This window comes from Labrus bergylta, chromosome 8 (assembly GCF_963930695.1).
Source record: "Labrus bergylta chromosome 8, fLabBer1.1, whole genome shotgun sequence".
NCBI lineage: Eukaryota > Metazoa > Chordata > Actinopteri > Labriformes > Labridae > Labrus > Labrus bergylta.
The window spans coordinates 4,292,614-4,308,631 of record NC_089202.1 but is presented as its reverse complement, the minus strand read 5'-3'; the positions used below and the strand labels follow the sequence as shown (position 1 = coordinate 4,308,631).

Below are 16,018 nucleotides of genomic sequence, written 5' to 3'. Positions count from 1 at the left end.
ACACATTTGAGTGAGCTCCATTTCCATACATGCAGCATGGAGAAGCATCACCACTGTTCAAAAACAAGCAGAAGAGCGATGAGATGAGCTGCAGAAAGTTATATCAGAATCAGAAATACTTTATCAATCCCAGAGGGAAAATTCTGAATTATATTGCTCCAGTTGAGAATGACAAGTGTCTTGCATGAAGCTGCTGTCCAATCCAAACAGTAGAATGAAGAACAATAATAGAAACTGTTGTGGACCTTTCTTTGAGGTTCCTGTAAAATCATATTTCTCAAAGTTTGTTGTTAATGCTTTGTACAGCTTTTTGGACCCTAAGATTCATCCATCCATCAATTATGTATACCGCTTTTTCTCGTTTGGGGTCGTTGGGGGGCTGGAGCCGATCCCAGCTGTCATTGGGCGAGAGACTGGGTTTACCCTGAACTAAGACACACAACCAGCCACTCACATTCACACCTACGGGCAATTTTAGAGTCACCAATTAACCTAATCAGCATGTCTTTAGACTGTGGGAGGAAGCCGGAGTCCTGGAGAGAACACATATGCACAGGGAGAACATACAAACTCCACACAGAGAGGACCTGTCGGACAGGGAGACACTCCAGGTACCTCCTCGCTGTGAGGCGACAGCGCTCACCACTGCACCTAATTCAATAGGTGTCATATTTTTTTAAGGGGGATGTAGAAGTGACTCAGTTTCTGTGACCTTAAAATGTTAAAAACTGAAAATTGTACATATATTAAGCATCAGTTTACTTATTGACAGAGTTGATGGTGGGAACTCAGGTTTTTGTTCAATGTTCCATTCACAGCTCTGGATTTGTCTTTTAATCTACAAATAGCAACATCCAAAAATCTGAACAATAACCCCAGGGGCATGTCATACAGGGTGGCTGTGGCTCAGTTGGTAGAGTCGTTGCCTCTCAACCGGAAGGTCGAGGGTTCGATCCCCAGGTGGGCAACAAGTCTAATGTGTCCTTGGGCAAGACACTTAACCGAATTGCTCCCACTGCTTCAGTGGTGGTGTATGAATGGCATTAGCTACTTCTGGTGGATGATACTACATAGTGACCACTACCATCAGTGTGTGAATGGGTGGGTGTGACATGTGGTGTATAAGTGCTTTGAGTAGTCAGAAGACTAGAAAAGCACTATATAAGCTCAAGTCCAATTGTTGTTTAATAAAGATGGTGGAAAGATGTAATAGTCCAATGATAAGCCCTGACAGGGTTAACTCAATCCAGGTAAGGTTTTATAAAGCTAAAGTGAGCTGACAAGCCGGAGTACAGATGAGGAAAAGACAAATCTTCCTCACTTCTTCAATGGGCTTTCTTTTTGATGATGCATACAATTTACACTGGAAGACCAAGGTAAGTTTTACAGTTGGTTGTGTTTTTATTGAGTTACAGCAGACCTAAAGTAGAAAATGAAAATGCAAGCAGTATTTGAAAGTAGCCGACAGAGTGCACAGTATCCCAGATACTCGTCTGAACATGAAACTAAAGCAGCAGCAGACATTCAGCCAACAGACAGCAGTACACCTGCTGCTGAAAACACTTTTTGCTGACAGTTCAACTTCACTTTTTTTTTTTCCCTGCTTGCTGAAATATTACAAGCACTTGCAGTTCCAACCAGAAACACACAGAAATCCCTTTTAAATTATTTTTGAAAATGAGTTGTAAAAAAAAAAAAAAAAAAGGAAATTGTTGGAGCGCATGCAAGCCGTTTATGATAGCGTCGGCTGTTGTAATATCCGAAACGCTTTTACTGTTTTTGAGTTAATCACATCTCTGAAGCTGGATTTCAGAAATCAGTCCGAGTGGTCTGGAACGGCTCTACGAGAAGCTTTGATTTGGATGATTTCCCTTTGCCAGCGAGCCTAGAGAGAAGACAAGAGGCGTTTTCACAGATCACAGCTGAGCGACATGGACATGTGAAATGGCCCAAATAAAAAGAGGTTCAGTTATTTTATCATGCGTGAAACACCTCTACCAAAATGTTCTTGGTCAATAATATTTCAAGATTGAAAAAAGAAAGAAGTGATAAGCTGAAATCTTCATTGTCAGTTTGTGCAGTATGCAGTTCTGAGACTGATGGCAAATGTTCAGATAAGAGAGCTGAAAAGGCAGCACGGTGCGATCAAACAGACACTCCACTCTTCTTTGTGTGATCGATCAGTTCTGTATCAGGAAGAACAAAACATTCTGAACTGTTTGAGCCTCGGGTACTGATCAAAAACAACAACAACAGCTGATTAAAAAAGACTGAAAGTCAGGTCATAGTGCATTCATTCATTTGTCTTCGTCCGACCCTGTGGCTGTTTGTGTTCATTCTCTAGCCGCACAGCGAAGAGTCTCACCGTCACTCTTAACTGCAACTAGCAAACTTCTGAGTGATTCTCACCTTCAGTGTGATTCTATGCAGAGAGTTAAGGTGACACTGCAAGAGAGAGAAATGTTTTCTAAACCGATGAAGTGACCTAGTGTGTAAAATATCTATCACTACCATGGAGATGTAAGTGCCATCAAACACTACTCATACTGAGTACTGCAAATGTATGTATTCCAAAAAAATAGGACTGATCTCCAGCAAATAACAAACTATTATACACTTTGATCTTAAAACAACAACAGAAACATTCCAGGTTTCAGGGCACCAGTCAGTCCTTTTGCTCTTTTTTTTTTTTTTAAATGTAACAAAACTTGCCCTCCTAGTAAAACTGTACAAACCTTTTTTTTGTAATATAATACAGAAAAATATTTACAAGGGTGCTTCTTCTTTAAAAAACAAACAAAAAGAAAACAAAAAAAAGTGAAATAGAAAGAACAATGCATCAAGTCCAGCTTTGGCACTCCTCTTAATGTCAGCATCTGCACCTTTAAAAATCAGTGCTTTAACTGCAGAACTGCACAGTCCCTGGTGCTTAGTGATGACATCACAGGCACACAGCTTGTTACACTGTTTTCACCTTTGGTCATCTTGAACTGTGATTTGTTGTCCGAAGACGCGGTAGTTCATGATTTACTTGACCTGAAAGGAAATGAAAGAGAAACAGGGGTTATATAATGATCACTGTTATATTCTTACTTTTGACATAAAATCAAAGGACTGCATGTCATTGTTTTATCCATATTCTTTTTACATCATAATTTAAAAAAAAAACATTTTTTCTATAGGGAGAGAGACATTTATGTATCAACATCTGCCAAAAATAATCTTTTTGCACAACCTTTTTTTGGCTACCAAAAAGGAAACCTTGACGTTGTAGAATATATGCACCCTTCCCTTAGCCTTCCTGTGACAGTAGTGTGTTTTTGTGTGTATAAGGTGTGTGTGTGTCTCTGTATCTTTGATGCTAATGATGGTGTGGTCCAAGCATCATCCTGCCATCCCAGTATGCCATCCTCTTGAGGGACTAATCAGAGGTAATTATACCCTAATAACTTCCTGGATAGCAGGAGGCTGCAGCTGTGTCATCTTATAAAAAAAAAAAAAAGAGCAGTTCACCATAAAAAAAATTAAAAAACACAGTTTATTCGAGCCAAGCTCCAGCCGATCATTCAATACAGACAATCATTCCTGATCACGATCAAAGGGGGCAGGAGCGTTTCCTAGCACGTAGAGAGAAGACACATAGCAGCCTGTGCAGCAGCAGCAGCAGAAATGTTTGTCTTTAGCAACAATTTAACCCCTCTGTGCCTGGAATTAACAGAGTCATATCTTTTATGATGGACTAAAATATGGTGCTCATCAGTACGAGTTGCTGATTTAGACAAACTCAAAAAGATTTATGCAGTGACACTTGCAACTCTTCGGCTAAATGGAGCATGTTGTCATCTTTAAAGAAAGAGTGTGGGACATTTAACACATAAATACTGCAGGGATCAAGTATATCTCTCTGAGCCATGACTGTCTTCAATGAGTGAGCTGTGCGAGTCTCGTCGGCTGTACTGTTGTCAGGCCGGGTTTCTCTCATGTTTACATGGACGGCACGGCCTCGTGTATATACTGTTTAAGTCAAGGGCTAGAGAAAAGAAGAAGAATTACACAGCCTACTCACATGTGTGTCTAGAATGGACTTGAGCTTGTAGAGCACTTTTCTAGTCTTCTGCCTACTCAAAGCACTTTTACACTGCAGGTCACACATACACATTCACACACCGATGGTAGATGTTGATTTAGTGAGACCATCAGAATTAACTAAACCATTCATACACCACTGACAAAGCAGCGGGAGCAATTTAGGGATGAGTGTCTCGCCTAAAGAAACATGGGACATGTTGCTGCAGGAGCTGGGGATTGAACCCTTGACCTTCCGGTTGAGAGATGACGATTCTACCAAATGAGTCATAGCCACCCCAATTATGTCAATTTATGTGCGAGCTGAAGCTACAAGTTAACCAAAGTGTGCTAACATTAGCCTGCGAACACAACAACAAAGGAAACAGGCAATTGCAGCTCAAGCAAAAGACAATCGTGTCCTCTGCTTGCACTTAATGGTGCTTACAGTAACTATGGAGCGTTCTAATTGATAACTCCTACGTGTGAACGCGAGTGGAGAGGGGGTTGGAGGTGTGTCGCTGGAGGAGAGCGGAGGCTTCAGAATAGCAGAGGTGTCACCAAGCAGCAGTTTGTTTTGGTTTAATGATAGTGCTCAAGGGCGACATCTACTGGATTAAAAAGTTGCACATTCTTCCTTTAAGCATCATTCTTAGGTTACACAACTTCACTGCTTTGGTTATTTTTTAGTCAAAGGCAGATATTTTATTTGGTCCTTCGTCTGTTGGCAGAAACCCAACACTTAATGCTCACGTTACACCCTCTCTACTGTATCTGTACACAGCCAATAAATACTTCAGTTCTGTAAGATACGGCTGTGATGTTTCAAACATGTGATTATTAAAACAAATAAACCTGTTTATTTACAACCATGATCAAGCTTACCTAATCTTATTATTGTTATTTGCAAAGAGGGCATGACTGTACCATTATTTCACAGGCTTTTTTCACTTTTAACCATAAACTGATTTCAGGCCAACATACCATGACCATCAGCCGGTGACCCTTCCAGGTTGCTCCAGGGTCAGAACATCAGTGTCTGTTGCCAGTTTCTGTCGTTCCTCTCCGTCTTCACTCTGCTCTCCGACTGCCACAGTCACCTTTACCCACCTGCCAGACAAACACACACACGTGTTTAACACAAAAACAGACTAACACGACAACAAAATGAAAGGAAGAGTTTTACTTGCAAACTGAACAAACTGTGAGAAATGCATTTAGTTGATGCAACAAACAGCAGGTGCATGGAGTGATTCAGCATCTATAACTTGCTATGCCCATACAGTTCAGTATTTTTAGACTGTTTACAGAAAAATCTTAAAATAACTCCTCAGATATGCTTAAAAAAAAATCTGATATTGGCAGGAAGCTGATCTTTTTTTGTCTTTATAAACATGAAACTCCCACAAGGACATAAATATAGGATAAAAAAGACCTGCTCCCTTCTCTACACCTACCTTCCTTTGTCAGCAGTGCTAGAGCTGGTCTGGTCAGGTCCAGCCTGGCTCAGATCCGGCACACTGTGGGCTAACCTGTCAGTCAGCCGCTGAACTTTGTCTGGGTCAGAGTGCTCTGTCGAAGCTGCTGTGTTCTCACCAGCCTCCTCCACTGCACAAAACATGCAACACAACAGAAAACAAGTCTAGAAAACACTCGATGATGATATAAATAGAAAGAAAAAAACAACACTACTTCAAACTCACTTTGCGCATCCTTGACTTCCAAAGACACGCTCTGTTTTTTATCAGAGCTCTCTCCGTTCTGTTCCTGGCCGGTTCTCTGCTGCTCTGCAACATTTTGGTTTTGGAAACTTTCCAACCAGTCCAGAGTTTCACCGTTCTTCAGTGCCGAGCGATGATCTTTGAACCAGCGGACAATGTCTGTGCGTCCGAGGCTTGTTTGGACCTCCAGCTGGCTGTATTCCTCGGGCGACGGCCATTGAGCCCGGCAGAACATCTGTGAATACAAATGATGAGATCAAACACATATACTTAGGTTCCAAACAACAAGAAGGAATTAATACACTAAGAGCTGATCGACAGCATGAGATATGAAGGATACAAACACTTGGAAAGCAGCTTTTTTGTTTGTTGCTTATTATCAAATGTTAGCATGTCATCCACAGTCATCGAATGAATATTTAGGAAAGAGCTGAACAGAACACAAACACTCCCTTGAGTATTTACACCTTATTCTATTTTAATCATTTGCTACATAACACTGGCTGATGCATTGAACACACTTATTGTATGGGTAAAGGCGACTGTGAGCATCCTTAAATGACAGCCTGTGCTTTAGCAATCTGTTACATAGCATTAAAAAAAAAGATGTATTTCTTGGATACATGTTCCATTTATAGGCTCTGTGATCCTATGGGAAACCGTAACAACACTACTCCAGCGACGTCTCTTTACAATGTCAGATCTGAACCCTGTAGTCACCTGCTTTCATATTTCACTCCATATGTTCAGGTATCAGCAGATCTCATCATGAACTGTTAGTCACACTGATTGTCCCTAAGCATCAGACCAACACCTTTTCAAATCAATGAATCAATTTCACTCAACATCTCACTTCAGATTTATTAAAAAAAGGTGCCATCAAATATATATATATTTTTTTTAAGAGTCAGGGCTCATGAATGTCTTATTACCTTTATCAGCCTTCCAGCTATTTCAAGCGGTATCATCTTGTCGTGAGCTTACAATAGAGTACTTAGAAGTGTCATATATCTAATCAGTTTCTCTGCAGCTACTCGTACCTCTCTGAGCAGACTGAGGGAGCGCCCGCTGATGGGAGCTGGGCTGGTGGAGGCCGACAGGATGGGAGGATGAGGAGAAGAGGAGGAGGATGAAGTGAGGATGGGAGGCGACGCTGAGGAGGACAGGGTTGGCGGATGAGGGGACGAGGCTGCAAGCACAGGAGGCGAGGACGAGGAGGAGGAAGAAGACAGAGCAGGTGGATGCGGAGAGGAGCGTTTGCTGTCCTGCTCCCAATGTGAAGCTCCGTTCAGCAGCGGCCCCGGCTGCTCCACTCTGTCCTCGGGGGTCTTTGAAGTCATGGTGAGTAAAGCCTGCTCCATGTTGTCCCTCAGCGCCCGCCGCTCTGAAAACCAACACTCCACCTCCGTCTTGGACAGCCGGGTCTCCTGGGCCAGCTGGTCTGCAGCAGAACAGAGTTCAGAGGATCAGATGAGCTGAGTTACCTTAAGGTTATTTTGGAATCCAGGCTCTCCAGGGGACCTAAAAGCGGGCTCATTAAAAAAAAAAAAAAGTCTGCTATTCCTGTCATGCAGTCACCCATCAGAGAAGTGTCTGTGGCTTTTAAGGGGCGAGAGAAAGTTAAATCACATGCTGAGAACCACTAGAAACACTACTGGACTTCAGTGATTTATTTTTTTTACATCTACGTTAGAGAGAATACCGACTTTGGCAAGAACACCAAACAACCCTAACAACTGTAGTTTATCCTACAGCAGTAAGAAAGTTAATAAAAAAGAATTTCAAAGTTCTGTGATATTATTTATGAGGAACATCAGAACATAAACTCATCCTAAAAACAGGCCTGTTCTCTGCTTCATGGTGCAAAGTGTGTAGGGCGGCTGTGTGGTGTTTCTGTCGGCAGATTAAGTGATCGAACATTAACCATCTGGATGACTGCGGACACCATAAAAGAGTTTGTAAAACGACTAGTTTTAAAACTAATAGTTTAACCGGACATATTAAGCTTAATTACATATGAGGTTCAAAGCATGTTGTAAAGAACACCTTACTTTTTCCTTAACAGGATCGACCTGATCCAGTTACAGTTTTTATTTATTACCCAAATCAATATGAACAGTGCTCTAAACAGGGAAGTGTTCATTTTTACACCACCTACTTTGTCCACAGAGGGCACCAAACTCACGCAAACTGAAAAGTTCCTGTGCTGCTTTAAATAACATTTTCTTGTGTTTGATGTCAACAGCTTTATTAAGAAATACTTCATGAGGACAAAATCCATTATTTTTCACAACCCTAAAGTCAACTTTGTCTTCAATTCAAATGAAGCGAATCAGCAAAACGTATAAAAACTGTCTTAATAGCAAGCTCAATGTAAAATTGTTTAAGTTTTATTACATTTTGTTCCTGATTTCCATCCTGGTTCCAGCCCTCCAAAGTAAATTTGTCGTTCGCATGAGTTTTAAACAACACAAACTGGAGCTTTATCCGGGTATAAAACAAGATTGGATTACAGACTCTTCGATTTCCTAATCCTTTTTTTCTTACCTACAACCCAACGTTTGATTCAATCCAACAGCTTTAATATGATTAGATTACCTTTCAATAACTGGGCCATGGAAGGTGGTCTTAAATGTGACACAAAATACAAATAGAACAACAACCTACCTGTGAGAAATATTAATTTACATCAAGCTTGTGTATGGGGCAAAGATGGCGCAGCGGTTAGGTAGCACCACATGTACAGTACGGAGGCTATAGTTCTCCAAGCGAGCGGCCTGGGTTCAATTCTGACCTGTGGCTCCTTTTCCACATGTCCTTGACCAACTATCTCATCCTGATTTCCTACCCTACTCACTGTCCCACCCAATAAAAGCTCAAATCCAAGGAATAAATCTTTAAAAATAATTATTGTAATAATGCTTATGTCTTAATGTTCGATCACCCCCCTAGTCCATGATAAGAAGTCTTTCAGTAATAAGTTGTGCATTTTAAATGAGCTAAGTTATTGACATCATTGTTCTTTACAGATAACTCTGCTTTTATTAACAGTTTGTGTCTGATATAAAAGTCATCTATTAATCTTGTTCAAATTATTTTAGTTACATCGTTACTTCTCCTGCTTCAGAAAACACACATTTTCAAACGGGCAGATTACAATTTGTCCTGTGGTCACAAGTTGTCTTTTTCTTCACTGTAAATTCCGACCTCTGTGTGACACTGCTAAAAAATATATATATTTTGACAAAAGAGGGACTCTGATGCGCCCCCTCCACTTGTCTTGCTGCTCTCGAGTTATAAATTGCAAAGCCTTATATGAAGAAGCTAACAGCATAACGAGTGGTAAAAGACTGTACCTAGATCTGCATCTGTTGGAGAGCTGCTTCTCTGGAAACTCTCCTCCAATGCCTTCAGCTGCTCCGATGACTTTCCTTTCACCCTTTCCAGCAGGGGGAAGTGGCTGGGCACGGCTTTCTTCACGGGATTATCTTTGGGTGCTGGTGTCATCTCTGCTTTCACCAGCACAGGAGGAGGAGGAACGCCTGCAAGTAAGACACACAGGGCCTTTTTCAAAACACCTCCGTACACACACTCACTCGAGCAGGGAGTGGAAACAGCAACTTTATATATCTGGGATTTTAATTTTATGTCACTCACTCAAATAATAAGTGAAAAAAACCTAGGCAGACTCATACATATATGGTGGAATTTCTATTTCTAACATCTTGTCGTTTCAATCTGATGTTCATAGGACTGCTTAGTTTTTACAGTCCCTGTAAACATGAGACACACCACAGTCAAATAGGCACGTGTAGTGTTTTCAAGACTGGAAAATGTTTATTAGATCCTCTTTATAATGTCAACCTTTCAATTTCTGAATCGGTATGACACTACTATTTTAAAAAGGCATTTAGGTCATTGGGGGTGACATCGCAGAACTTCTAGTTATGGAATCGTCTCCAATGGCATCCGAGAAGTTATTACACCTGCTCAGTTAGGCCAGCATCAGTGCAGACTCGCTGTTTAACATCCCACTCTCACTCCACCCTCAAGAGGTTTTGGACAAGGCTAAATGTGTGGACCCTTCCACGCGAGTTCAAGTAGTGGAAGTGTGGAGGGAGAGGGTGTAGGGAGTGGTTTGAGAAAGGCCCAAAGAGAGAAATATGAAAAGGACCACAAGACAGAGCCCAAACAATTCTAAACAGTGTGCAGTGTTTTCTTGTATTTCAGGGTTAAGGCATTAAAGCCCACCCCCAAGAACAAGTTCTATCCTGTTTACTTACTAAAGACAGTCAAATTTGTGATTAATCACAGTCAGTCAGTTTATCGTTCAACCTGTGCGGCGCTGATCCCACCACCTACCTTTGAGGTTCAGGAGCCTCTGTTCACTGAACCACTTCTTGATCTCTCCTCTGGACAGCCCGGTGGTCTCTATCAGCCTGTAGATCTATCACATGACAAGAGGCGACCATGAGATGAAACAACAAGGTGGGTGTTTATCAGCGACAGCAGTGGAGTGTTTGGAGCAGAAAAACTGGAGAGTACAAGAAGCTACATTTTGACCTTTGAAGAAATGGCACTTCAAAATGTCATTTCACTCACTTATTCTTCTTACCTCATCTTCCTCGGGGAAAGGACACCGTGTGTAGCTGGACCTCAGCACCGATAGCTGCTCAGACGTTTTATTGTGGTCCACAGTGAAATTGAGAAGTTTGGATGACACCAGTTTGGAGGCGGCCATGGGTGCCGAGATGGTCTGAATGATGGAGGGTCTTTTACTCTCTGTGGTGATCACAGGGGAGGCCAGCGGGCGTTTGAGCGACTGCACCACCTGTGGAGAGAGGAGGGAACCTTCTGATGGATCTACCTTACAGAGTTTATTATGGTGATTACAAATTATTTACACTTCAAATAAATATAGTTAAAATAGTGGTGAAACATATAAAAAGGGAAGTAAAATAGAGAACATAGCTAATATGAACTTTGCTCTGATGTGAAAATCACTTCTCTGGGGAAAGTCTACATTTGAGGTATTCCTCAAATCCAGGTCTCTACGAGGTTGAATTTTCCTGTCTCACTAGTGATATGATCTGTCTTTGTTTCATTCTTTTGTTCTCATGTATTTATCATAGGGAGGTCAAACGAAAATCACGATTAAACACTTAAATTCTAACTTAACCTACTAACTTAATGATGATGGTCTAGATATCATTGATAATAATGATGGTTGTTACAATGGCTTTTGTTTGATAACGATGACTTATAAGATGGTTTCTATACTGATTAGAGCTCTCAAGAACTGCCCTCAATGTTGTGCTTTGCCTCTGGCCACTTCCTGTCAGCACCTGTGTGTCCAATCAGACTCAAAGTTGATCGTTTGCTCTTACTGACATTGCTCCTTTTTTTCTAGATCCTTGCCTGTGTTGTACGTCGCTTTGGATAAAAGCATCTGCTAAGTGAATTGTAGAAATTCAATAGGTAATTGCGTTAAATCACATTCTTAATTTTTTTATATTTTTTTAATTTAATTACTTTTGATGTGTCAACTGAGCAGTCTAGTTTTTTTTTCATAAAGTGAAATGAGATATTGAAAGATGCAGAGGTGTCAATCTTTTCCATCACTTGGCAAGGCTTAATAAAAACAATGTAGTGTTTTTTACTGCTAGCAAACCATGGCACATTTTTTGAGGAGTTCCAGCTAAATGGAAGGTCATTTTTATACCATGCTACACACACGCACCCCCGCGCACGCACGAATTCTGCACTAATGTTTTGTACCTGGCTTGATACAGTGAATGCCAGCGGTGCACATGTGACCGTGGAGCCGTTAGCTACCGGAGTTAGCACCAGGCTGGTCTGTCCCAAGAGCTGACAAGGCAGCGACTGGAGGAGGGAAGCAGCCTGCTGCATGTGTTTGGAGGCTGCAGAGGAGGAGGATTGGGAGTTGAGCTGAGGAGCGACCACGGCAAAGGTCTGAGGCACGGAGGAGATCGTGCCGTTGAACATTTTCTTTCTGGCTTCCTCCACCTGCAATAGAGGACAGTTGGCATAAATACAAATGAACTAATGTCATTGTATGATGATCACAGTAATAAAATGATCGCCCTCTTACATTGACTAATTTAAATTCTACTGTTCAATACTTTATTTTAAATGATTAAATATCATTTTCACAGGTCTACAGAACTGCTAGTTTGTCATTTATTATTTCTTTAACATGTAGAAATTAGCAGCTGGGTTTGTTAACAAGGAAACCAAATGAGTGTACTTGTATTTGAAGCTATAATGTGCTTTAGAGCAATATTACTTGAAGCCACCTTGCAGGAAGCACATTTAAGCACACTTGAGGGATTTAGAGGAGTGCTTAAAATGTTATTTTTACTTTAATTCCTACCTCCTCAGGAGACCAGCTAATGCCCTGTTTGAGCCTCTGTGTGGTGAACCAGACTTTGATTTGCTCCTCAGGATGTTTGGAGGCTGCGGTGAGCCAGGAGAGCTCAGCCTGTGTCGGGTAGGGGAACTTGTTAAAGGAGGAGATGAGTGTCAGGTTGTCGTCCAGCGAAGGGTTGTATTTGGTTGTGTTGAGGGGCACTGCGATCTTCGGCACCTGGAATAATACAGGATAGAGACTGATGATTTTATTTTTCCCCACAAGAATACTGTTCACAGAAATATGCAAGAACAGCATGGTGAACACAAAAAAAAAAACATGGTATGTTTTCATTTACGGGGTTGTAAAATCATAATGATGTAATCAATGAAAGTTATTACAAATCCATGAAAAGTATCTTTATTCTCTACAGATGTTAAAGTGGATGATTGTGTTGTTCTTTAGCAGCTTCAGTTCACCTGCTGTGCTCTCACATGCAGATCGAGACATGGGTTAGTTTGTTGGGAGAAACATGGGAACACTAAACTTCTAGTGGAGAAACTACTAGCTTGAGTCCACCCTCGTTAAAAAAAAAAACAAACAAAAAAAAACCTGAGACCCTATCAGAAACAGATTTCTTGATTCTGTACATTTAAAAAAGAAAAGTAAAGTGTTATTTTTTTAATCTTTGGAGGGATTAATAATAGTCATTTCTCCCTGTTTTCAGCTCACACATACAGGCAGGGGAGTGGTATCATTTTCTAATCTTAGACTTTGTGTCATTCTGCAGGAATAGTCAAAAAGAAACATTTGCATGCACACATTCTGCCTCACCTGAGTATAGTTTAGAGGCCGCTGTAAGGAAGGCATAATGTGAGAAAGGCCGTCTGCTTTGAGTAGAGTCGTCTCAGGGATGATAACTGTCCCATTCACGTTGACTGCTGTGATTGGCGTCTTGCACAGATCCGGGGTCAGCTTACCCAACTGAGACTCTGTCCTTTTATTATCTGACGACATAATTTTTGGTTTACCGATCTTGACTGTGGTGGGTTTGTTGAGCGGCAGAGAGCCGAGTTCGTCCCCTCTGCTGACAGTGGAAGTGTTATAAATGGCCGCGTTGTTGCTGCAGCCCTCTATCGTCTGTTCTAGGATTGTCTGATTGTTCAGTTTGATCCGCTTAAATTTAAAGTTGCTCTCCCCTGGGTGACACCTCTCGTTGTGTTCCGTCAGGGTGTCAAACTTCTTGGTGTTGAAGTTGCAGACGGCGCACAGGTACAGGGGGTTGAGGATGACGTTGGGGTGGTTGGCGTCGACGTGTTCTTTGAACGTGTTGAGGTTCTGTGTGGAGAACGGGCAGTATTTACACTCGTAGCCCCCCTGCTGTCTGCGCTGAGGCTTGGGCGGGTCCGGCGGCTCGTTTGCTGGTTTGTCTGGAGCTGTGGGGGGGTCTGAGGCTTTGCCTGTTAGGTCCAACTCCACACCAGGTTCTGTATCTGTCGAGAGATCTGTCTCCATGGGCCCCTCCTTACTGTGGTTCTCCACGGTTGGCTTCAATACAAAGAAGTAAAAAACATATGAGAACCAAACTAAGAGTTGTAAAACACAGTTAGAATATGGTCGACTACAGCTCTATTAACTAACGGTTTACTGGACCCATAGAACAACAAAACAAAAGCAAAGCTATAAGAAATGTAATACTACATTTTCATTAGGAGGATGTATGTGCTCAATACAATAAAGAACAAAAACTTTAAGTATACCTCCATATCATGTGACTCATCTTCATCATCATCCAGCTCCACCATGGTCTGCTCCGGTCGGATCATACACGGAGTGGACGCCTTCCTTCGACTGGACATGATGATAGAAGATCCTGGATTTGTCTCTGTGGTCAGCTGCCCAAACTCTGTGCCTGTGTTTGGCCAGCGGTGATACAACAGTGGCTAAGGTGCCCAGGATGAATGATGCAGAATGCTGTCACAGACTTGAGGATAGACAGTCGTAGCTATCTAGAACAGCCAGGGGCCAGAGATATCAGTCGTATCAGATGAGGAAGAGAGCATAGGACTGATTCTGGAATGGGAGTGGGCATCCAAGGAGTCTCTGGATGGGTCGTCCCCCGGGGTAAGATTTGTGGCTGGAGGGAGTGAAGAGTCCAGGGCATGGGAAGGTGAAGATCTGGTGGTGATGGGACTGCTGTAGTTTGTTTTGAAGGCCCGGCCCACTGACAGTGTCAGCTCCAGTGCTGGGCGAACACGTGGAACTGCATGACAGGAAGCTACCTGGAGGGAAAAACAAGGAGAGTTGGATTGGTAAAACAGATTTTTTTTAATTTTATTTTTAGCCTTCTTCCATTATCAAGAAAACATGTCCTTCATTTCCTCTTCTTCTACATTCAGGCTTTACATGAAACAGTGAACGATCGAGGTGGTCACCACAGTGTAAGTCACAGAAACAAACATAGACCAATAAGTTTGTTTATTTTGGTATAATGTATGAAATGACTGGACCACAACAGACATCAATAAGGGGTAAAAATGGTTTCAAAAATGTATGAGATAACAGACACTGGATTACACATGAGAAGAATGAACCAAAATTCAACATTAAACATTGTTTGAGCATATCGAGAAATGAAACAAGCTGTTTTTATTTTTTTGTAACTCAACAGTGTCTCGTGTAGATCTGAACGAGCCACAAATCAAAAGGAGGTAAAGTCAACAGTCAGTTGGTGGTCATGAAGGGAAATGAAAAAAGAGCAGAGGGAAGATGACAAACAAACAGAGCAGCAGTACAGACGCCCACAGGGGTTGTGACTGCTACATAAGTGTGACACTAGTCACAGAAGAAAAGAAAGTGTTTTGTAGTAGCTAAGCAATGCCCTTAGGAACTTGGGACTAATTGCAGTGTGCTGAGAAGCAAAATCACTGGACACCGGAGGTCTAGAATAGCAGTGCCCTGCTTAATGAGTGTGTGTTGTTTTATGCTGATGGAAAGTGTGCAGAAAACACGAGTACATGTGCATCTTTGAGTTGAAGTAGCAAACCATTACAAGAGTTCCACCTACCAACATTTGAAGATTCTAAGTGATATATCTAATGTCTTAAGTTCTATCATACCTTCTCCTCCAGTCTGAATCTTTTCTTAGTGGTTAATGCCCCCCATCATTCTCTTTGGTTTATTAACTGGTACAAAAAAAACCAAGGTAAAATTATCATCTTGGGTTCTTCCTATCTCTGAACCAATCAGTTATTGTCTGCTCATGATATAACCTCTGGGGGTAATGATGGACAACTCCTCTGAGCTTCCAGTGGAACAACCGTTAGCAATAAAAGACTTATTACTAAGACGTCCTTTTCTTTGTGTTGCATTTGTTTACAGTTGGATCGGTAAGCTCAGAAGTGAGAATGGAGCTTGAGTTCAGAGACAATTATTGTAAGCTGAACTTTAACTCAAATCAATCCATCAATCTTTTATTTGTATGGCGCCAATCCAATACAAATGTAACCTCAAGTCACTTTGCATAAGAGCAGGTAAAAGACCTTACTCTTTAATTTATTTTCTACAAACACCAACATTAATTTATCATGCAAATGTTGATCGAGATTTATTTTGGCTTAATGGTGGTCAGGTATATGCTGATGGGTTTCAGGACTGGTTACAGCAGATTTCTTACGCCTCTCATCTATGTACTACTGAGTACTACTAAGACTCACCGTAAAGCTAGTGTACAATAAAACTACAAACAGAAACCAGAACAGCAACACACTGAATTAACATGGAGAATCTGATAGTTAAATCAGGAATGGACTTAAACTTGTATAGCGCTTTTACATCGCAGGTCACACTCTTTCACATAGTG

At 41.5% G+C, this 16,018-nt stretch overlaps 1 protein-coding gene across 1 annotated transcript in view; it reads right to left on the bottom strand.

Moving 5' to 3' along the window:
* Positions 1–1,377: 1,377 nt before the first annotated feature.
* The window catches only part of LOC109984243 (zinc fingers and homeoboxes protein 2), a 30,499-nt gene continuing 15,858 nt past the window's right edge, over positions 1,378–16,018 (bottom strand). Inside the window, exons 2-13 of the mRNA XM_020634321.2 lie at positions 13,917–14,438; positions 12,991–13,704; positions 12,181–12,393; positions 11,565–11,813; positions 10,402–10,617; positions 10,149–10,233; positions 9,143–9,328; positions 6,827–7,227; positions 5,769–6,021; positions 5,523–5,673; positions 5,050–5,175; positions 1,378–3,036 (exon numbers count right to left, since the gene is read on the bottom strand). Of these exons, the coding sequence (XP_020489977.2) occupies positions 5,058–5,175; positions 5,523–5,673; positions 5,769–6,021; positions 6,827–7,227; positions 9,143–9,328; positions 10,149–10,233; positions 10,402–10,617; positions 11,565–11,813; positions 12,181–12,393; positions 12,991–13,704; positions 13,917–14,015 (2,685 nt within the window). The 5' untranslated portion in view covers positions 14,016–14,438 and the 3' untranslated portion in view covers positions 1,378–3,036; positions 5,050–5,057. The remainder of the gene's footprint in view (positions 3,037–5,049; positions 5,176–5,522; positions 5,674–5,768; positions 6,022–6,826; positions 7,228–9,142; positions 9,329–10,148; positions 10,234–10,401; positions 10,618–11,564; positions 11,814–12,180; positions 12,394–12,990; positions 13,705–13,916; positions 14,439–16,018) is intronic.